At 35.9% G+C, this 24,554-nt stretch overlaps 1 protein-coding gene across 1 annotated transcript; it reads left to right on the top strand.

Annotated features, from left to right (window-relative positions):
• Window positions 1-6,060: 6,060 nt before the first annotated feature.
• Window positions 6,061-24,257, top strand: LOC139709281 (ABC transporter G family member 20-like). The gene is made up of 20 exons (XM_071621233.1): window positions 6,061-6,188; window positions 7,131-7,290; window positions 8,572-8,726; window positions 9,690-9,797; window positions 11,221-11,314; window positions 12,357-12,431; window positions 12,897-12,956; window positions 13,383-13,620; window positions 14,065-14,161; window positions 15,499-15,664; window positions 16,457-16,560; window positions 17,209-17,282; window positions 18,412-18,461; window positions 18,948-19,013; window positions 19,545-19,615; window positions 20,299-20,387; window positions 21,090-21,193; window positions 21,846-22,005; window positions 22,880-22,984; window positions 24,151-24,257. The coding sequence occupies exons 1-20, from the start codon at window positions 6,061-6,063 to the stop codon at window positions 24,255-24,257; spliced, it is 2,211 nt and encodes a 736-aa protein (XP_071477334.1).
• The last annotated feature ends 297 nt before the right edge of the window (window positions 24,258-24,554 follow it).

Raw genomic sequence — 24,554 nt, 5'->3', positions numbered from 1 at the left:
AGTTGTGGATGCGACGCGAACCCAAGCACGGCCTATTGAAGAGCGCCGAATTTTATAAAAGTTTACCACCCGATATTGATATCATAGTTCATGATATTTTACTAAATAAAAGATAATGCACAGGTTTACGTTCGTGATGTTAGTGGAGAGCCTACACAATCTCGGGTGGTTTCTTTTCAATTCAATGTAATCTCAGTTTCAATTGAGAGTTGAGTCTGCCACTTAGGGCCTATCTTTTTTTTAACAAAATGCAGTTTACCATCGAAAATACAAAATTTCAGTGAATTCAGTTGAATCAGAATTTATTCAACTTAAAGAAACTATTTCACCTTTTATGCGTAAAATTTACCAACATGAAATGTATGTTAAAGAACATTTGAGCGTATTCAGGGATTGTAAAAACTTTACGATCAAAGCACATATAGGACAATTGTTGTTTACTTTTTTTCTAACGAGAGGGGCTTTCCACGTAATATCCCCCAATTCTGAAGACCAAAATGCATTATTCCAAAGGATTTCCTTTTTGATATGTTTTCAACTTTCACCAGCAATGATCCCATTCTGTCGTTCTGCGTTTTGTCAGCCACACTAAAATCTATTAAAGAATTTTATTGGCCCCGAGATATTGGGTTTGACTATGAAGATGACCTTAATCGGGAAATGACAACTTATTTGCCTTGAGAACATAGCAATATAAACACCCAGAAGGATGTGGTATGTTCCTGTTCAGCAAGGTGCAACAACGAACCCCTCTTTAAAAATTGACCTTTCCTCGTTTTGTTTTCATTATGCATCATGCGTTGATGCTGTTTTCATTCAAGAATGCATCCACCTTGGCGCCTCCTCTTTGTACTGACTTGTAGTCTGAGAAAGCTCAGAGGAGGGCGATGGGAATGATTTGCGCCAGAGGCGGCAAGAAATGTCATAATGAGGAGAGGTTGCAAGTGCTAAAATGATACACTCTTGAATCGAGGAGGTCTTTTGATGTCATTTTTGGTAAAGACGCTGTGTAATTTCATTCACTGTAAATCTATGCAATGTAACATGTTACTTCGTGAAAGATGTAGAGAGCGAACAAAACATACAAAACAAACGAACTTACGACGAGCCGTCCATAACTTTGCCTCCGTGAATCGATGCGGCATGACTGTGAGTCAAGTCTTGCTCTGACAGCAATCAAAGCATACGCCCTCTCTCGGAAGTAGTTGGAGAGCGGAGAGAGACTGACTCGGGCTGGCTGAACAAAATAATGAATTCGGATGAATCGACTGGAAATTGATGTGAAATGCGATTCGAATATAGACAGAGTTCACCGTTGAAGGAAGTGACAAGAAAACGTGTACACAGCGGGAAGACACTTACGAGGATGACTACGGCACCCTAGAGAAGTTGATTTCCATAAACCTGTTCATATTTGAAGTCTTTTTAGTCATAAGCAGCAAATACCTGCTGTAAAAATGATAAGAATAACTGATTTTTTTTTTTTTTTTTTTTTTTTTTTTTGGTTGGGAAGGGAGGGGTCTATATTGCAGATTAATTTCATATCTATCACGATGAATCGAGATTCAACGACTGGAAATAACAATTATAGCTACATTAAAACAAGAATAATGAATAATGATGACCACCAAGGCAATGGTGGCAATAACAACTGTAATGGATTAATAATATGTTTTGCTGACAGTTACACTACCATAATACGACAGATAATGTCTGATTTATCATTACACTTTATCTCAAATAGACATCAAAGATGTTGATGCTTTGTTTGCAAACCGTGCATGTCTTCATGGTTGTCTTTCATTTATATCTGTCAGGCAAAATGCCAAAATAAATACAAACAAACCACTAGAAAAGTAACGATAACTTAACAGTTGACCCTTGCTCATGTTTACGAAGATGTCAAAGATTAATACTATGCCACATTTCTTCGGAGCATTTGTTGCCATAGGCTTTTTAAATGACGCCTTTTATATGTTGTTGTATTTTTTATTTATTTTTCTATTTTTTTTTACCGAGGCATCCTAACAACAGTGGGACTGGCTAATATTTGACATTCAATTCGTGTCTTATTCTGCCATGACAGAACTAAATGAAACGATCTGAATTGAATTCAGTTAATCATGACAAACAGTGCAGAAGCTCTAGTTTGAGTGACCTTTGTGGCTCTGATAATTATCTTTCAGTAGTCTGTGGGGCACTTCTCGATTCGCCTTTTACATCTTTATTACGGAGGCATTTTTAAAAATCAGTTTAACCATTTCTCTACCAATGAGTCAAATGTGCACAAATTACACAAACACGTGTCACCTCTGAACAGGAAATGAACGCAACATAAATTAGATGGTTAAATATTGCCCGTTGAAGATTAGATAAAATCATGCCACTCTGCTGTACCACCTGTTTTCAATCTTGCATGATAGAGTTATAGCCGTGCAAAAACAAAAAGAAACAAAACAAAATAAAGCAAAAGAAAAATAGCAAATGCCTTTGATAATATGGATAGTGAAATCAAATCAGTATTGGAGTGGCTTTTTAATTAAAACTAAACCGAAATGATAATTGTAATGTCATGGAATTTTGATATTTGAAAGTTTATGCGAAGCACAGATATTAGTAACAATGATGTTGCAAAATGCTAATTGCATAAAGCGATGATTATCATGACCATTTAAACAGTTCTTCAGTCTGAACTTATTATTTGTTCTTTTTGTTTTGTCATTATGGAGCTGTAACTCTGTCTAGACCCAATTAGTCAAGGGAAATATTCAGCTGAAAGAAATCAATATTCTTGGATGAATACTCTCAAATCTGACAAGACTCATACTACAATTTTTGTATGACACAATGTTAAAAAAAACCCACCGGTCCAACGTTGTACCTTTTTTTTCCACTCTGAAAGCACGCTTAAAGTTGCATCTTTGCACCTTTCAGCTTTAAAAAGGTCCAAATTTGCACCTATTAATGCACTAAGTTGTCTGCATGGTTCAAAGTTACACCCGTTAAGGTGCTTCCAGTGTGATGCTGGTAAAGGTGCAAAGTTAAGTATTTTTTTCTTGGAGTGTACCTGGCAGACGTACCATAGGTCACTTTATCTACTTGCTTTCAACTCGAACGAAGAAGAAATACTGTTTTGACTGCTTGAAGTTAAAGAGATGGTATGGTTTTGGTTGAACAGGAAATTCAGATTTTAACTTTTTTGCAGGATAATTAGAACGACTTTCAATGCATAAAATTTGAAAGAGCATACAATTGCAAGAGGTATTGAGGGGTTTATTTGATAAAGATTGATTTTGAAATGGGTTAGATATCCTAAAACTAAGAAAGATATGAGAGGTTGGGTCCAAACTTTTATCAGGACAACTTTGTTTTGGGGATATCTCAGCAATTTCAAAACCGATTTTCATCAAATAAATTCTGACTGCGATCCTTTTAAAGCTCTATGTGTTTTCTGTTTAATACTAGAATATTATATCAACTTTGATATTTGACAATATCTAAGTGGATTCTGATTAAATCGCAAAAAAAAAAAACCACGAAAACCTAAATCTCCCTTAATTAGAAATATATCGTCCATTTAACCTTATCAATCAAAAGTGACACGAATGTTGATCCTTGATATGAACTTCGGTTTGAAAAAATGGGGCTGTGTTGTTGGTGTATCATGCTGGTTGAAAACTAGGACTACCTAAGGTCTGACGAAGGGCATCAGCAATGATTAAAGTCTCGATGCAAGGTCAATATGTTACCTGAGATTGATACACACGAGGGAAGAGAGAAAGAGAAAAAGATCACATCACACGGTTCCTCGTGACATCGTCCTGCATGGTGCAGACATCTGACTTAGATCAAAGTCCAAGAAGTCGTTAAACAAGGCTTAAAGATAACGTGATTTCAGTCTGAATCCTTTTTTTTTCTGTCACAGAGAGATCAATCGATCGATCGATCGATCAATCAATCAATCAATCAATCAATCAATCAATCAATCAATCATAGTTTATTTCCAATCAACAAAATCAAGACACAATACAAAGTATGCATGTCATTATGTAGTATAGGAAATAAATTGTATACAACAGCATAATGTACAATAATTACGAGGAACAATGCATGTATACTTCGTGAGCGTTCGGAAAATAACCTCAATTATGGAAAATAGCGATCCACTAAAAAGCAAAGCTTGTGGGACGTGGATCGCTAGATAAATAATAAGTAAACAATATATCATTCAAGGTGGTTTTTTTCTACAGCTGTTGTATTAAATGTAAATTACTTAAGTCATTTGTAAAAATATAGTTATTTTGAGATACGCTGGCTTCGGCAGTAATAAGAAATAAGAATAGAGTATCAATATAGTTATGACCTTAAAAAGATAAACAAAACAAAGTACAAAAACAAACAAAGAAAAAAATATTCCCCCTCCCACAAAAGAGAAGAAAACGCTATAGCGTCTAGATGGCTTCACAGCCATACACAGATCTATGATATCTAACAGTACACATCGAAGCAACACCGAACACCATGATCAATACTAATCGAATTTAAGCATTTGATTTTATAAAAGACAGCTGAATTCGACGATTCACTTTAATCAATAAAATTGCAAATCGTTGCTGTTGAGTTGGTAACGTACATGTATGCCTGAGGATCTAGTACACACCAGCATTTGCTCACTAATTGATATGCACGATGCCGTCTACCGCTTCTTGCTAAAGCGCGTTCGGAAAGATCAAACAAGGACAACCTGACTTATTATCAATCTCTTCTTTATCTCCTCATCATTTCGGTTAATCAGTAGTGAGCCTAATGAACTAACTTTACCAAAGTACAAGATGTTTGATCCCCAAACGCGTTGAGATTATCACAATGAACGAGTATCACACATCACCGTGAAGTTGCTAGTTGATGGGCGTTGATTCTGCTTCTCTCGGACTATACAGGGGCGATTCTAGCAGACGCGTAGTGGCTCTTCTTTTCAGGTTCGTTTCCAATATGAGTATCATCCTTCTTATTTTTTTTTTTTATTTTCATGACATACCATGACCTAGAGTAACAGTTATTGACTCCACCAGCTTGGTTTGTTAAACATTCTACGGTGGTCAAATTGTCTTCTATTTATATGAGACAAGATGCCTGTGCCTCGCAGGTTAGCCGTATGTACCACAAAGTGATTGCATTCGTCATTGTTCATGCTGCGATCCTGCGAAATAGGTTTATGTCTCACTGTACTTATGTGTCTCAAGGGGGTGGTACTGGAGAAGGTATGGAAGTTGGTTGTGTGATGTCGACCCGCGAGAGAATGATGCGATCCATAATTATTATCCCTGTATTCCTCCTGAGTGTTTATTTCCAAATCCTTCTGCTTGTCTAAGAAACTAACTTGTCTGCATCCATTCAATGCATCCATTCGTGGAAAATCCACGAAATAATAGCATTAAATGCACTGTCATGCATGCAACATCAATGCTTCTCATGCTTATGTCTGTTTGTGTCTCTCTGTCTTTCTTCCTTTACCGTCTATTCTTTCCTCTTGAAATAAAATGAATTGAATTGAATTGAATTGAATTGAATTGAATTGAACTGAATTGAATTGAATTGTATGCCTGTATGTGTCTGTGTGTGTGTGTGTGGGGGGGGGGGTGTGGTGGCATGAACCTATAGAGATATCCATCTGACAGTGATTACGTATTGAGGCAATACATTCATTTCTTTTTTATTCTTTCGTATCAAGCAAATCACACAACATGAATTGAAATCTTACTACCAAACCACTCTTTACCCAGATTATTTCACGGACAAAACCCTCGAAGTCAGCTCAATTTAATAACATTTGTTTTCATAAAGCGTGCATAATATAATCATTTATCAACAGATTGTAAATACTTGGAGTTCTAATGGTAATTTTCATTCAGTTTCCATTTATTCAAAATCAAACAATTATGTGTTTTTATGGTCATTTGAATTTGCAGTTTTCTTTCATATACATTTGCAGTGCTGAGACACCTTGCCCGATTTCCAGCACAATACGCTAAAATACGCCCTTGACGTCCGCCGGTGACCATGGGATCGTTAAAGGATATTGGGACTCACGCCATAGAGTGCTACAACGTCAGCAAACACTATGGACGGGGGAATTCCAAGTTACAGGTCTTGCAGAACCTTGAAATGACTGTACCTAAGGGCAAAATGTGAGCAAGAACGAATACTAAAAACACGACAAACTGGCAGAAAGTCAGCTGTACCCTCGAAAGCTTTAAATGAATTGTATAGTATTGGTGGAGATGATAATTGGTCTTTTATCTTTGTGTGAGATACCAAGGAACAACTTATGAAATAAATATTGAGCATACCATTTTAAGAGGAATTGAAAGTTTATTAGATGAAAATCGGTTCTGGAATTGCTGAGACATCCAAGAACAAAGTAAAACAAAGCGGTCCTAATAAAAGGTGGGTCCCGCTTTTCATTAGGAATGCTTTTTTTTAATATCTCAGCCATTCTAAAGCCGAATTTCATCAAATAAAAGTGGAATCCCTCTCGGAATTACATGCTCTCTCATATTCAATGATGTTTCTTATTATCTTACCAATATAATTAGAAACCTGGAGTTAGGTCTCAACCATAACTATACCCTCGCTTTAACCTCCCTACAGGAAAAGAAAATAGGTCTGTTGAAATTATGATATACGCTTTAAAACATTAGTGGTAATAGTTAGTACGTGTTGTACTGTGATGTCATGCATTATTTTTCAACATAATATGATATGGACTTTACAATGGTAACAGCAATAACATCGATAATGCTGTTATTGTCGTCATGACGGCAATGATTGCTATTGTTATTTCTAATACTGTCTCCATCATAATCATCATAATGAGAATTATATTATCTATTGAGAAAACGGATGCATAATGCATTCTAGTATGCCTTCTTATGTAAAAATGACACAATAATGAAAAGAACCATACCTACAGACCTACATAACGAAGAAGAGGAAAAGTATAAAAGCATTGTAGTTATAGCCCACAGAATAGTTTGTAAACGCATCGGATGATGATATCATAGAATCATTCATGCACTATCATGGCGCACTGAAGGAAAGCTTGCCCTCATTATTCTCTGCCTATCCAGCTATGGACTCCTCGGCCCCAGTGGCTGTGGGAAGACAACACTACTACGATGCTGCTTGGGCCAGCTCAATCTAGACGAAGGGCTGGTTCTGACATGCGGGAGGCCCCCGCTCACTAGGGGACACGGGATCCCGGGCAGTCGTGTCGGCTATATGCCCCAGGTTCGATTCAAATCTGTTACTCTGTTTTCATTATCGCAATATTCAGTTTCCCCAAAAGACATCAGGCACGAGAAACGTGACACTCCACCCATGCCATTGATTCCTACATAAACATTGATGTTATTCAATTGTAAATGACACAATTCCTATGCACCATCTTTCCCCCCGAACGAGGCCTCCTATTTGTTGTGTCAGCTATAAAATTCTGTAACTGAAGAGTTTGTTTGCAAAAACCGATAAGTCCATTTTTGAAGATTTTGAAGTACGGTCTCTGTCATAAAGTACAAAATAATACCTTTTAAATGACATATTGGTCACTTCATATAAAGGTACATTTTTGAAGTTATGGTCAAAAGAAGCAACAATTTTCTTATTATTCTCTTTATTTTTCTCGACCTTTAATCGCGAATATCTCTATTTGACAATTTTGGACGATTTTTGCGAACAAACTCTTCAACTATTCTCAGATTTGAATACAAACTCTTGCATTGATTACAATAATATCTACAAAAATGACATAGTCGTTGTTCGAAAACAATAACACATGCATTTAAACTTAGCTAGAAATGACTTGTAGAACATACTGATAACAAAACAAAAAGACATTCTGATTTGGAGCTATTCAGGATAGAGGAATACACATTGGTCTGACTGAATTATGATAGAATGTATTGGTGGGATTGGAAGGCAGAATGTAGTCGTTTGAGAAGCAAAATGATTAGGATAACAGCCCGAAGAAAAGATGAAAATAAGAAAATATTTCAAGCGTTCATCGCATGCTGAATCTTAAGTGTATTTCTTACCCTGTTAAAGTTTATAATGTGTGTAATTCATTGCATAATATTCGCTCTGCCTTTAAGATTACATATCCAATATTATTTGTATAATACCAGGCGCATTTTCTTTGCACTCTGTTTTAGCACGCAAAACGGTATTACTAATATTCCTACGAACTGCAAATCTATCTACTGATATGTACAGATAGCTGAAAGCACACAGGCCTGAAGTAAAAAAAAAAGAGGTAGCAATGAACAATGAACTCCCTTCTTGATCTTGTCACTATTGCAGAGACGACTGCAAAGGGAAAACTTCCGTCTTACGAAAACTCCCGTATTATCAATTATTAATTTAAACAAATGCACTGCCGTCAGACAAACTGATAAGATGAGTGCGATACAGTGACCTTTGGTATAGTGTTTGTTTTAAGGGTCTGATTTTCACCGAAGGTAAAAATATCTGGGTCACAGCAATAAACAAGTGTATCGGCCTTTCTTTCGGCAGGATATCGCCCTCTACGGTGAGTTTACAATCAAGGAAATGCTGATCTACTTCGCCACGTTTCATAAGATGAGCAGACGACAGGCAAACGACCGGATTGACTTTCTTCTCGACTTGCTAAACCTCCCCTTTCGGAATCGCATGGTCGCCCATCTCAGGTACGCAAGATGGCATTCATTTGCATCATGGAAAACAAAATGTCATTGTATTATAACAATCCTTGTATAATCAAGTTATATCTGTGTCCCTGTCTTTGTGGACATAAAGTCGAAATATACTCATATAAAATCAAATGAAATCAGATTCACATCACATCAACTCACAATTATATATTTTTGTTGGAGGACAATTTAACAAGTGCATAACGGCCAAAAGTGTGTATGTGTGTTTTTTCTAATTGTTCCTTTGACAATGTTGCCTTTCGTTTTCTTTAGATTCATCCTCATCATTAGCATCAATATTTGCGTTTGTTCCCATTAAATTCAAACTTTGTTCTTCATTTTCTTTCTGTCTTTTTTAATCCTGTCTCTTAAACTTGACATCACGGTCAGTTGACTAAGATCAAACTTTGTTTGATTTATCAAGTTTTATTGAATTATTCAGGAAATTCTCCACTGTGCATTATTTTGTTTGTTTCTTAACACGCTCACTACTTAGCAACTGAAAAACGAATTTCAAAAATAAGTCACATTATATTTCTGGTACGGTTTTTCAATTCATATATTTTCATTCATTTTCCCCTTAACAAAACATACCACAAAATAAATCAAGGATTAAGCATATGCATATGCATTCGACTGTGCAAAGGATAAATGATACAAAAAAAAAAAAGATATTATATGCATACCGGCAAAAAAAAACAGAGTTATGCTTCAGCTGAGAAAAAAAAAAACCAAAAAAAAAAAAATCCATCCACCTATTTACCTAACCTACCTATCTATCTATCTACTTATCTATCTGTCTATCTATCTATCTATTTATCTATCTATCTATCTAATTATATGTACATGTAGTAATGATGTTTATATATATGTTTGTCTATTTATTGATTTATTAGCTTTCTATACAGCACAGCAGAAATGCAATCAATATAAAATCTGACAAACTGTCTTTGTTTGTAGCGGAGGTCAGAAAAGAAGAGTTTCCTTTGCGGTAGCTCTTATCCAGTCACCAGAGCTTCTTATCCTGGACGAGCCTACTGTAGGAGTAGATCCTCTGCTCAGAGAAAAGTAAGGTACCACACTTTGTAATAAGATATTAAAGCATTTTGATTATCTACAGGAAGATACATGACCGTAAAGTCAATTCAATTGTTATGTTTTTTGACAGAAAAAAAGAATAAAACATAATCACCTGCTTCATGTATAGGTGTAACAAAATAATGAAGTTTGGTTTATTGTAGGAGTACAGAGGTATTCTTGAATAAAGCATTCAATGCAAGTAATATTGTAACAAAGTCTGCAAATAGTATATACTATTTATTCAATATTTTAAACTAGCTACTTGCAATTTTTTTTTTTTATCAGGCAAATGCAAGAAGTAATCTAGTAACATTACAGTCAGTTCCAAATCTTGTGTGACGTTAGAATTAATTTACCGTCGGCCTATCTGAAATCTGTAGTGCACTAATGAGGTGACAAGAATTTCGGAGCACATTATAAATGCCTTAAAACAAACGTAAACCTTTTTCACTTAATTCAATTCGATTCAATTCAATTCATTTATTTTCATTCTTCTTTTCCAACAAAACATAACGCTGAATAAATCAAGAATTACATCAGAAACATAAACATTCGACTCTGCAAAAAATAAATGATACAGATAAAGATAAGAATGCATAGTGGCAAAAAAAAGTCCACGAAAAAGCAAGCTTGTATAAATTGTGAACCACTCAAACAGCCAATTTAGAGGTATATTGTCCAAATTTAAACCAAAAAAAAAAAAAAATCATACTGTGTGGTAAGTAACATACAGCAACAACTGAGAGGTATGACACTACAGTGTACGTATAATCTCCAATAGAGAAATATCTTCTGACTCCACTGTCAATTCATCTATAAAAAACGGCTTTAATATGTATAATCATGGCGTACATGTAGACGTTTGTTTGCATTGAAGAAGGGATCCACCCCACAAATGAATAACCTTTAAAATAAAGAGAAAACATTCCATACAGACAATACAAATATGAAAAAAAAAATCGGATGAGAAACAAGGAAAATATGACATTTTTTTAATCCTTCTGTAGGGAATATCTTCCTCTTTCTTTTGAAGTTTATCTGTTTTTATGGTGAACGATAGGAGTGAACGATAAAGTTTTGTCTAGTATAATCCTACAGTCACGGTAAACCTGGTAAACGAGGATGATATGTTAGAAGATTCATTCAATTCAATTCAATTCAATTTAATTTAATTCAATTCAATTCAAACTATATTTTTACTTTTTTTAAAAAACAATGTACAAAAAATTTGTGAAATTTGGCATGCGTTTTGTGGAATGGTACACAGCCGGGTAGCAAAGAATAACGTGTTCATGTCAGTAGTCATTACGGAATGAGGCATACTTCATGCAGGAATATTTCAAAATGCTGTGAAAATTGTATATATTCCATGGGGAAGTAAGCTTTTCTATTTCCTACCATACTTCTTTAGAATATGGGAGTACCTCCTGCAGTTTGCCCAAACTGGCAACACGACCATCATCTTGACTACACACTACATCGAAGAGGCGCGAAACGCAGACATAGTGAGGCTACATTACATTATGATATACTTGCCTATGTTTGAATAGTGCTACTGCTGCTGCTGCTGCTGCTGTTGTTGTTGTTGTTGTTGTTGTTGTTTTGCTTCTCCTTCTCGTTCCATTTTGTCTAGTTTTCTATTTGGAAGATCAAGTAATGGAACTCAAGGAAAAAAATGAAGATTTTGATCGAATAACGGGTTAAGTGCTATTTTCAAACATTTCAAAATTAGTTCAATATCAAACGCAGCAAAAAAAAAATAAAAAAAATTGCACCAATGATGCCACACTAATCATTGCATAAGAAAAAATATTCTTGTTGTAATCAAAATAGAAAAAAAAATCTGTATTATATTTTTATTTTGTTAGTTTTAGCAGCTTTCACGACATGGCAAGAATAGAACTAAATCAATTTGTGATCAAACGCCTCAAATGGTGAAGTGGTTAGACAAAAAGGAGCAGTGAATCGCTATTTTATTCAGTATGCTTTCTCTCATCCACCTTTTCTCTACTTGTGTATGTTGATTGTGAATATATTATTGAAAAGCCCCCTTTTTCTGCAGTTTTTCATTTCCTGATCATACATAATTATAGGCATCAAAGGTTTAGGCTATAACTCTAGTATTTTCACTTTTCTGTGCATATAAAAAGAGGCAATGCAAGCTTGGGGGATGTGTGGTTGGTAAAGAGTTCATTGAAATTCATCGCTGTGGTCCTCTTCATAAAGGATTGAATGAATAAGCAGAGTATCATGAAAAGAGAAAATGAAAAAAAAAATCATCAACCCATCAGTTAAATTTTGAATTCTCTCTAAAAGAATATCCCTCATTGATTTTGTGCCTTTTGTTCGTCATGAATTACGTCATGGTTATTAGCCTTCTCACTTTGTATTTTGTTGTCACTATGCGCACGATTCAACAGTATGAGACGCTTACAAATCTGAATAGGCAAATAACTCAAACTCAGGAGCAGTTGTGCGTGTTTGTGTGTTTTCGCTGCTTCTTACGAAACCAAGTATTCTTGCATTATGGTAACTGCTCATTCCTAGGTGGGGCTGATGAGGAACGGCAAGCTTCTGGCCGAGGAGAAACCTCTCACTCTCATGGCAGCTCACAATTTTCCGGTAAGATAACTCGCTTGTGTTCAGATCGAACATTCTTTACTTTTGCAAACTCGATATCTCTTGATAATTCCTCCACAGAAAATTTCTTCAGCATAACACAGTAATACGTTGTTTTATCTCGCAATGATTTCCTTATCTCGCATGTGCAAAGTTAGCCATGATTAGCGTCTAACGATAAATCCATGTGTATGTTTTCAAAAGTGATTTGTTGATTATTGTACAACGCAGATGCAATAAATGAAACAATGACTAGTTAAAAAGAACCCATTAACCATTCGTGTTTCATGTGTTTGGAGAACGTCGGATTATGACCTTCCTACGAATCATCAGAGGTCAGTTTAAATGATACTGAAAGGTTGTACGTGTATGTACGCACGCGTGTGTGCGCGCATATATTTGATTTTTAGTTTCTCAGTGAGGGAATTAACATCTTTACTGGCATATCTTATTCTTTTATTTCCTCAGACCCTTGAGCAGGTGTTCCTGAAGCTCTGTATGGCAGACAGGATAGAAAATGACGACAAGGTTAGAACAGTAACAATTATATCTGAAATATAATCATATCTGTAATCATAATTATGAGATATACGATACATATGTATTTCATTTACGTTTGTAGATTTCTTCCTACTCCCCATACTCTCTCGTGTAGATGTAATTCATAGCATAATATTCTTTACGTCTATTTACCCGTGTAGATAAGCCTTTTAATACTCACATTTCCATTCTATTATGAAACGTGCAATGCATGGTATAATTGTCTAAAGAGACCTGTTTCCAATATTCAGATCCAAATCGCATATAAAAAGGATCTTTCATTTGAAGACTCATCACTGATGCATTTAAGACGCCAAGAGACTGCAAGTTTAGACTATAGAAAGCTAATACATCTTTATTTGCAGTATAGACGTGAACAAAACTAGCGATTTTCCTTGTGAAACATACCTCTAGGAAGAAGCTTCCGTTGAGGTCCAGATGATTACAACAGCGCTAGATGCGGAGGAGGCATCTGAAAAGACTCACTTGTTATCTGGCTCTGAAGGGCGCAAGGTTTCCTACACCGACACCACGGAACCGCCTCCCCAGGCCTCCCCGGATGCCATTGCACAGAACGGAGGTACTTCGTCCAACGGGAGCGCCAAACCGAAACCTGTCCGGCAAAAGTCCTACACGCCGAATTACCAATACGGTAAATTTATCATCTCTCAAAGCCGGGAAGAGGAATAAGATTATCTCATTTGCTGTTAGAGTTACATATTTTGCCAATCGATTTCTCAGTATATATTTTAAGGCGTAGTTGTCGTCTTTATGATTGCGATTGTGTGACCAAAACTAGATGATAGCAATGTTTGATTTTTTTTTGAAATACGATGTAATCTCATCTAGTTGTTTTGTTATGACAATTAGAGGTTCTACCAATATCATTATTATCACCATTATTACCAAAGCGTAGAATAAATCAGCAGTTTTAAACTTCCAGGTAATTCTTAATGTAATAGGCGACCGACATGCATCTTTCTGGATCGACTGTAACAAGTCATACTGCACACATAGATAATTATGGAACATCCCATTTCCACCTAGTATGGCTACCATCAAATAAATTACCGCATTTCTCTTTGATCAATATCAGATATGCCTCCGCTCAAGTGCTCAAGCCTCTTTCCAAGTGTGATGAACATGTGGGCACTGCTCGTGAAAGACATCTTAAAACTCGTTAGAAATCCCGGGTAAGTCATGTCGAGCTTGCGGAGTGTAATTCATGTAAATGGACTTGTCACCCACCCCGTATTTTGGCGAAGGTTAGTGCAGGCATGCATTTTATCGCGCGAACATTGCTGAAATGTTTCAAAAGTTCTTTCAGCGAATTACGTTGGTACAGATCTTGAGATGGTCATTATTTTATGATTTGTTTTCCTCGAGAAGTGATCATCTACTCATTGAAAGGGATGTACTGTTCATTTTATTATTACTCGAGGAATGTAAACATGGGCATCTGGTACATCGAACTCTTTCGCATAAAACGCTTCATATAACTCCGCATTTCACTGAAAAAGCACAAACCAAAGAAAACGGACACTACAAGAGTAACCTGAAGCAATACCAAGTAAACATTGACGCACGCAGTCTATAGTGTGAAAACATTCTTAACGAATGAAAAAGAAACAAAAATAAGAATGACAATAGTCTGCATTGCATCCTTAATGACCCAGAGATAAATCTATCCCTATTCCTGTCTCGGATTTTATCCTAAAAAGCAAACTTCACTCTCCAAGGTAATATGAATCTTTCAATCCCTTATATGAGGTTCTCACCCATTAAACTATCACGGAACTGACGAATTTTGATCTTGATGCAATGCATTGCCTTCATGGTATCAGCACCGCCGCCAGCAAAGGATAGACATTTTTTGTAAGTAATATTTCACGTCGCCACACTGATGGTCACCTCGAAATTGAGACTTATTGTTCCATAACATTAGCCACTTTTGCACAATACCATGATATGTAAATACCGTGTCTGACCCTTGTACAAGCAGAAACACCTATCATGAATGAAATGATTTTACATCATCCTTCAAAAATGCCAACATTTTTGTGTGGCGGTTCTGAATTTCGATGGCAAATTTATCGAAAATATGAAACCTCAGGTGTGAGTTTGTTCAATTTGTCTCCCTCTACAAAGGAAATTTGTTAAGGTCGCAACTGCTGATCTGGAAATTAACTAACATGTCGGAAAAATGAGCCAGTGGGACTCGAACCTGTCATCTACTGCTTTCCGGGCAGCGACACTACTACCAGGCTATCCCTATATAGCTGCCGGCAGTGACACAATGAACTTGGAACAAATACCCAAGCTCCGAAGTTCCGACATTGTTACATTAAGTAACGTAAGGCGGACAAGGCATACCTTTTCCGACATGTGTGTAAATTCACAGATCAGCTGTTGAGATCTTATCAAATTTAATTTGTAGAGGGAGACAAATTCAATAAACTCACACCTCAATCTTTACCTCTCTGAATAAGATCTTGCTTCCATAAATATGAAACCTGTCGTTCTGTTCCAGCCTGACACTGTTCCAGTTCCTCTTGCCATTGCTAGAAGTCTGTCTCTTCTATCTGGCCATCGGTGGCACGCCGCAGAATCTGGACGTGGCCGTCGTGAACAACGAGGTCCCTCCTTATCTCAGCACATGGTTCCTTGACAATATCGATGACTCCATGATAACGCAGGTGAGCTGTCGTTACTCCACATTAACTATGTATAGCGTGACACTCTTCTAGAAGTTCCATATGAGAATGCTAGCGTGAACGTAGTACTGCAATAATGCATGTCCATTTTATCATTACAAATTTGTGTCGTCCTCGGCGTGATGTAGATGGTGTTCTTAGCAGTGTCTTACTGCCAACATCAATTCAAATCATTAAAGTAACATCAATTAAAGTCTTAAAAAGAAATCAAACTCTTCTCAATTTTGCGATATCTCACTATGCGAGGAAACATTATCCTCCGAATAAATGAATGACTTTACTGTACATTTAATACAAATGTGAGCAAAGGAAACGGTGATGGATAAGCTGCCTAATACCACGGACAGCGAAAAAGACGATCCATGTGTCTTCATTCTTCTGGAATAATAAAAGAACACTTTATAATCCTGGTGGTATTACATGTATTTCATCCCTGGCATTATCTCAGTAAGAATAAAAGCGAATCGATTTCATGGAGCTGTGGCTATATTTTCGCTATGTTGTTTCACTATACTGTGAAATCGACGTCATTAACAATGAATAAAGGTACAAGGATTTCACCGAACCATACAATGTCTTAACTATTTAGCGGACCGTTCAATTTTCCTCAAACTGATTTAATTATCCCGACATTCAGTAAGTCTATATCTTATCCAACCTGATCTAAGATGCATTCATTTCTTTATGTGTACTTCATAACATAAAAACCCTGTTTAGATAGGGAAGGCACAGCATTTTTAAAAAAATCAAAATCAATCATATATTTCAACGCAGCATCCTGTTGAAAATTTCACCACGGCCATAGACAAACTGGAACATGGCGAATATTGGGGTGTGATCAACATACCAAGTGACTATTCGAAGAACCTTGTGAAAAGGTAAATTGACAATTTCTGTTGTGCAGTAAATTTCAGGAATGTTAATTTTTCTATTCATACATAAAGCATGGTTAAGAAACATTTTATTCCCCTTCTTCATCCAATGAAAGTTCTAAGGCAGGAATGTACTTAGCATTTCTTTGGTGTTGCATCCAGCAAGCTTTGTGGTTGTTAACGTATTTATCTGTTAACAAATCATAAACTGAATTTGAATGCAATGCAAAAACGGTCAATGGCGCATTAGTATTCATCGCAGCTTTGCAAATCCACAGAACAAATTTTCATGTTACGCCAGATTTTATCAAGACCTCTGCTTTCATTATTGACATTTCAATTCACAAGTTTCAATGAGATCACGTCGTCTTCATTGACATTTAACTTGCAATAAAACGGCTCTACAGGAAGGACTAAAGCTTATCACAAAATAATGTGAATAACCTATATTATCTCGTTATTTCATTGTGTGGTAACACAACATGTACGTACTTCTGATTTTTTTTTTCAAGTGTTGTCGTCATTACACAGAAACTGGTGTGTGTGTGTGTGTGTGTGTGTGTGTGTGTGTGTGTGTGTGTGATGGTGTGCAAATGTATGCATGCATTATATGCGGTGATAAAATCCATTACATTCGTCCTTTTTGTTTTGTAGAGTCCAGATGGGTGCTGGCGTGGACAACGCAACACTAATCGGCAGCACAATCAACGTGACTTTAGATGCGACAAGTAGGCCTACTCTCACAGACTTGATATATCATTGACGATAGAAAAAAATATAAAAAGAAATATAATGGTATCAAACAAATCTCTGTCACTATTAAACGTTAATCTAATAGCATAACAAGAAGATCGGTGCACTTTTTTATCAGACTTTTGTTTTCTCTCACTAAATGGGAGTCCCATATTCTGCATGAATATAGAGCTTGCCTGTATGGCTGTAGATAATTACTGCTACGTTATAAATTTATCTAACTATTCTTTCGTCTAGTTTAAGTCTGAGAAAAAATGAAATAGTTGAGAATGTGACAAAAATAAACAGTGTTTAAATGTGACCCTGTACCTCAAAACAAACAAAAAGTCGCCAAACATGAATTTTCAGTTAAGACCCTATTCTGAAAGAGCAGACTTTAAGCTTTAAAATGATGTATAACTCAAATCAAATGGACTCTCCTAACCTATCTAAATATTGGAAAGAAAGCACAAACTCAGGAAAATTGTGAACTGAGAAAAGAGGCTCTGAAGTACAGTGTCTATTTAAGCGCTTAATCTTTACCAAACCGTGCTGGCTGTGCGAGGAATAGGACAAAAACAGGAAGTAAACCACCAGAGTAACAACAATGAAGGGATTATAAGATTAAACTGAAATTAAGCATGCCTCATTAACACATTCTGTCCATAATTAATGCTAACCTTCAAAGCAGTAGCAATATCCTTTCAAAAGTTTATATTAGAGTTGAAAGTGAAGAGTGTGGACAAGGTTTTTTCAGAAATGAAAAAGGGATTCTAAAGACACACCTAATCACACTATTCTACCAAAAATGTTCGAGATAAATTGCTAAAAAAAAAAACACACTTTCCTGCCCGTGTATGATACCAAATTTTAGCATAATGTAAAAGAAGACCCGCTCTTTCAAAAAATATGAAAACGTCAAGTTCGGCTAGGTTGACCCATTTACTTATTTTCAGTCCTCACGCAAAATCAGTGTGTGCGACTTTATGTTCGTTTTGAGGTGCACGGTCACAAATATAAAACCTGTTAAAAAACCCCGATATATTTGAAATGTATTACATCCGTCGAACAAGAGTTGTATATGATGCACACTATGAGTATGATGTCATACATTTTATTTTGCAGATCAGCAGATAGCTGTGAGCCTGCAGACCAGTCTTCTGGGTGCTTATCAGGTATTGAACGACAATGTCTTAATATTTCACTTTAACTTACCGATGAAGGGAGAAATAGTACACAATGAACATTAAAAAAAAAAGAACAGAAAAAACAAATCAGATACCCCTCCAAACTCTCCTTCTCCGGCCGAAACAAAAAGGGGTGTGAATAAATACATTTATACATGTAATAATTGTGAAAATACTTACTTTGAATAACTTTTACGAGATTAGCGTCAGAATTTATCAATTCTATTGTTCATATACGTATGGCGGTGTTTGCTATGCGTATAATATCAACGGTAAAAAAGTACGTCATGAAAATCAATCCATTCAAAACATTCTTGAAGTTGTGATATCATATTAACCAGAAAATATGAATGTGAAGAAATTCGATTAACTTTCATGTATCTGGTTGTGTCAGTGACATGCCATAAAGAAGGGCTTATTTGCAATGTATGTCAATCTCACTTTGTTAATGCTTTTTCATGTCCTGTTTTGCAGCTTTTCGTCACCGATATTCTTATCAACATATCCGTCAACCCGGCTATAGGACAGATCCCTCTCTCAGTACGTATACTTTCGCCATCAAATATTTTTCTTGTACTCGTAATGACATTATAAGAAAAGAAGAGTGTAATACAATAATCTCCTGTTTGAAAATAAAATGTGACGTAAGATAACAGGAGATATATGACATGTGCAGCTGACAATTTATTAACGTTTGCAGCATCTATTATCAATCAGACTTTAGTATTAAGAAAAAGAAGATAAAATAATGAATCAAGCTGGAGGTAGAACATACCGGGAAATGGCATTTGAATGAGAGAAGTTTAATTCATCCACAGCATGCGTTTCAAATCTATTGTTTGTGCTAATTTGTGCTTTACATCACAATAAACAGAGGGAAAGGAAGATCGATCTAATGATTACTTTTCATCAATTCCTGCGAAAAGTCTTTGAATATCATAGACAAAAAATATTAATTAAATTCTTATGCTACACAAAAGTGGATGACGCGATTTTCAAAGAATATTACTTGCGCGTGAACATTCTCAAATATCACTGCATTGAAATAATATACATTGAATTCTGTTACAGTTTGTTGAACCTGTTTATGGGGAACTGGATGCACCGTTCACTCACTTCATGGCTCCTGGTGTCATGATTACGTAAGCAAAGCATCTTTCAATTTTCTGTTGTTCTATATTCGTCTCTGAAAATGGCTACAACGATACGAACATTATTGTATTTTGTGTGTCTGTTCGTGGAAAGAGCTGTTTATTATTTCAGAGATGAGAATATCGTTTTTCACCGTTCACCATTGGCTGATGGCTGAACGTCATGTTATTGTGATTTTCTGATACGACTTCACAATTCAAAATATAGCAAACAAAAGTAGATGATTTTTTTGCTCTTCAATCAACTTTGCAAACTCTGTTTAACCGTCAATGCCATTGCATTCTTTCTAAATTGGACGGACATTTCAGAGTTGCTACGGTACTATCAATATGGAGCTTGCTATAATTATCATAAATGAAATCGGCTGGAAAATATATTTTGCATACCAATCTGTACCGGACATTTTTCATGCAATAGGCTTATCATGTCTTTGCACAACACCCTACTACTTTTTCAGCGTTGAACACTTTCTTTTAGTATTTTCATGCAATTTGAAATCAGCTTATATCAAATCGATGCTATTTATTGATAAAGCGAAAGAAAAGAATTGTTTCCCTCTTTCATTTGTGGGAATAGCGTCTCATAACTTCAGAAGCTGCATTAAAACCGTTAGCGTTGGTTAGAATATGAAATTTCAATTTGACGTCATTTTCTGTTTCATTATCTCCCGCAGTGTAATCTTCTTTCATGCCGTGGCTTTAACATCTATGTCCTTTGTTGTTGAGCGAAAAGACGGTCTCCTAGACAGGATATGGGTTTCAGGTAACAATACAGAGGGCCCTCTGATTCAGTAGCGGCAACAAGATGAAGAAGATGCCGTTGACAAAAACGATCATAATCATTGCCTTGTTATTATTATTATTATTATTATTATTATTATTATCATTTTAATTGTTATTGCTATTCTTATTATCATTATTATTATCATCATCATCATTATCATTATCTCCATCATCATTATATTTGTCAGAGAGATTGGCAACAATGATGTCTGAGCAAAGAGAGAGAGACATAAACAATCTTTTTAAAACATTCTACTTTCAAAAAATATTTTGTAGAATTAGTGAAAGGGGAATTAACACCAAATGTTGATTTGGATTCTCAGTGAAAGTTTGAGGAAAATTGGACAATCCGTTGAAATAGTAATGATAGTTATTTGGTTACTAGTATCGCTGGATCAAAAGACTACTACAGATCATGTCGACACATATGTACCACGATCTAAAGAAAAAAAATACAAGAAAAATTCCACAAAATATCATTTCATTTGAAACGTACACATTGCCTAGACTTGTCATTGACATGATATCTCAAAACTACTAAAAGAAGTACTATAGTCCTCTTTCATTATTATAGTAGAAAGGTTATCTTTTTATGCTAAGCCAAATGTGATGTCTCTTCCTTCAAGGTGTTTTCTGTAGGCACTCTAATACTCCAATATCTTCTTTTTCCTTTTGCTGACAGGAGTGAGCTCAGGCGAGGTGAGCATTGCCCACATCCTGACTCAGCTTCTGGTCATCTCGGTACAGATTACCATGGTGCTCGTCTTCTTATTTGCTGTCTTCAAGGTTAGTACGGATTCTAGCCAGGCCTCAAGGGCTATTCTGTGATAGGAAACTCGATAGGTTGAAGACATTATCTAACAAGCTAAAAGTAATAGAGGAATTGTCCTCAAGAAACTAATTTGGAAATGCAATGGATAATACGTATAGACAAATAGAACAGAAGGGAGATGAATAAACACATGATTGGATACATAAGCGGAGTAATGATTGACTTATGTTTTGATAGATGATTACAAGATAAATAGACAGGTGAGAAAATAACCGCATCATTGCCTATTTAATTAAACTAGGTGAAACTATTTATTTCCACCGAATTCTTTTCATTCTCTATAACTTTCAACATTGCTGCAATGAGTCAGTTTAACATAACACAGTGTCTGAATATGCATGTTTAATTCGTATTACAAACATATTCATACACTATATAAACCTTATATTTTGTAAATTCCATTTTTTGTGTTTTTCTTTTGGCAGTTGAAAATTGGAGTAATGTAATATGGCGAAAATATTGTTAATGAAAGTTAATATTTTCAGGCTAATCTGCTAATTTCTGTTTGTGTTTGTCAACAGTTTTTCATCAAATATGCAGTTAAGTTTGTATCGTATATGGAAAATTTCTAATAATTATCACCTCTCATTCCCTTGACTCCATTAGCTACCAAACGAAGGAAGTCTGTTCCTGATCATTCTTATGATGCTGATACAAGGTCTATGTGGCATGGCCCTCGGCCTTCTCATTTCGGCAGTCTGTGACTCGGAAACCGAGGCTATCCAACTCGCCCTCGGGTCTTTCTATCCACTCTTGCTGCTCAGCGGTATGGGAAAATTTGAAATCAATTTAAGATTGTTTATTTATATCTTATTTTCCGTTTAATTGGACTTGTAATATATGTATTCCGTTATAAAATGCGAAAGGTGGATGTCCCTGATGTAGGGCATGCATGTATTTCTGTCTCATTTCCTGATGGGAACTTTACTCTACCAAAGTTAACACTATCAAAAAGAAAAGAAAATGGATTCTTCAAATTTCTAATAGAACTTTACTCTACCAAAGTTAACACTATCAAAAAGAAAAGAAAAAGTATTCATCAAATTTCTAATAGAATGGGTATTTTATTGTTTTAATCAGGCATAAACGTGCGCGAAGATATCAAAATGTATGTTGGTGTACCTGATATCCAAAAGTATATTTAATTGTTGCATCTGTTAATTTTAATAATCCGTTATGATTCGACTGTATGGAGCCGATGTGAGAAGACTATTTACCCAATGAAAGATATCTCGAAACTAGTTTATTTAAAAACAAGTACTTGTCACCGGGTTGACAATGTTTCTAATTGTGAAAAAAAAAGCGAGCTGCATGTGCCTACACTTAATTTATCTTCGATATCATGCAATTAGTATGGAGTTGTTCTAAATACGAACCCCAAATGCTTCAAAACATTGAACATCTGAATATAATGAGGTTTCACATTCTGAATATAGTTGCCACAGATAACAGTGCCTGAAGACACTATCAGTAAACGGTTTATTAGCTTGATGATATCTATTGAAAGGTCCCTTCATGTTGTCAGCATACTGATTGTTTTTTTTTTAATCGCAAGGCTTTTGAATCAAGAAATGAGTCAGGAGTCACCAGGATATGAAATTGTGGCTTAAAATGTCCTCTGTGATTATATTTTCATGCAGGCGTTGTATGGCCAATCGAAGCGATGCCGATCCCTCTGTACTACATCGCCTTATGCCTGCCCCAGACCCTGCCCGCAGAGAGTCTAAGGGCCATACTTGGTCGAGGTAAGGTCTTTGTCACCCAGTAGGTAATGTACTATCAATATTTGAGAGATAAAACCGATTCACCTCCTCGAATGAGGTGGATGTGCTGGTAGTGAGCTGGTGCGGCTGTGAAATCAACATCTTTTTAAGAGCTTTAATCCTCTCACTGCCAGGGACTTTTGGACAGAGGGTAACAAGAGAACTGGTTTTTCTTTGTGAATCTACTTGTAGCCGAATATCTGCTAAGACGTGTTTGAGGTCGCCTGCTTCTTTCTTAAAAGGCTGATGGCCATTCTATAAAATAGTTTGGTTTGATGTCGATTTTCGTTGGTTCCTATTTATTCTGCTTCTCAATTCAAATTCAAATAAATAACATGGTTGTGAAAAAAATGAATAAATATATTAAAGCAAGTGACAAAGAAGCAACGCAAAAATATAATATATTCTACACGTATAACAAAATCATTCTAAAACATTCATGGTTGCATATGAATGCAAAAAAGCAGTATATTTGATTCATTTTCTTTTTTTTTCAACAAGGAAGCACGAGACCGTCATTGTTTGACTAGGCTGATGGCCTCATTGGGAATGTAGTTCATTTGATTCATTCAACGATTTGAGTTTTCTCTTTAATGGAAACCTTTATCAATTACATCAATTTTTCATCGTTGACATTGTATTTACAATACGTCGGGCGGCCAGTTTGGAAAAGGAAAAGGTCCGCCTCCTTCATTTTTCTGTAGAGAAAATTTTTCCTTTTAACCACAAAAAATAGTTGCAGATATGGGTGAAAACCGAATGATGTCATTTTCGTCAAGGAAAGAAGTAATGTAATTTTCATTGCGAATGCGGTTGCTGTTATCTTCACTTTTACTCGCTCCATCATTATTGTCATTTTTTTTTAACTTCAACTTTTAAAGTCATTGGAACATTTTTTGTTGATTTTTTAGACGATTTTTTTTTCAAGAGAATCATATACCTTATGAATTATCTATAATCTATAAACACTGCTGTATTGTTCACCTCACATGGAACACTATGTCCAAAGCATTTCATTGCGTCTTCTTACGTCCCATCACATCTTATCACTTCACAATAAGTAATGTAGTCGCCGATTCTCCTGATTTCAGGTAGCTAGTAATGCCATTGACTGTAACTTTATATATATATTTTTTCGTATGTTAAAGGATGGAATATGGCATACTTTGATGTATGGATTGGCTACGTGACTGTGACGGGATGGTGGATCGTTCTTCTTGTCTCGGCCACTATCGTCCTTCGAGTCAGACGATAGACATTTGATTTCGCGTGACCACAACCCTTGCTTCTTCGAACTGGTTGAATTACCTATAGCAACAAGTGGCGTCCTTCACAGCTCCATCATATTGTTTTTATATCCCCTTTCAGTCCTCCCTTACTTACTGATATCATGATTGACGCTTTAATACGTAATACACAATGCATATGGCGAGAGAAAACGGATCGAAGAAGCAATGCAATCTCAGTTTTAACGCAGGACTTTGATGTCATTAATTTTTCTCTTAGTATCCCTTATAGAAATTTCATGTTTGCACATTAAACTATTCTGACG

The sequence above is a fragment of the Diadema antillarum genome, unplaced genomic scaffold (assembly GCF_040938485.1).
Source record: "Diadema antillarum isolate AM-2024a unplaced genomic scaffold, OU_Dant_1.0 seq00001425_RagTag, whole genome shotgun sequence".
Taxonomy (NCBI): domain Eukaryota; kingdom Metazoa; phylum Echinodermata; class Echinoidea; order Diadematoida; family Diadematidae; genus Diadema; species Diadema antillarum.
The sequence above is the reverse complement of the archived record's forward strand: the minus strand, read 5'-3'. Positions and strand labels throughout refer to the sequence as shown.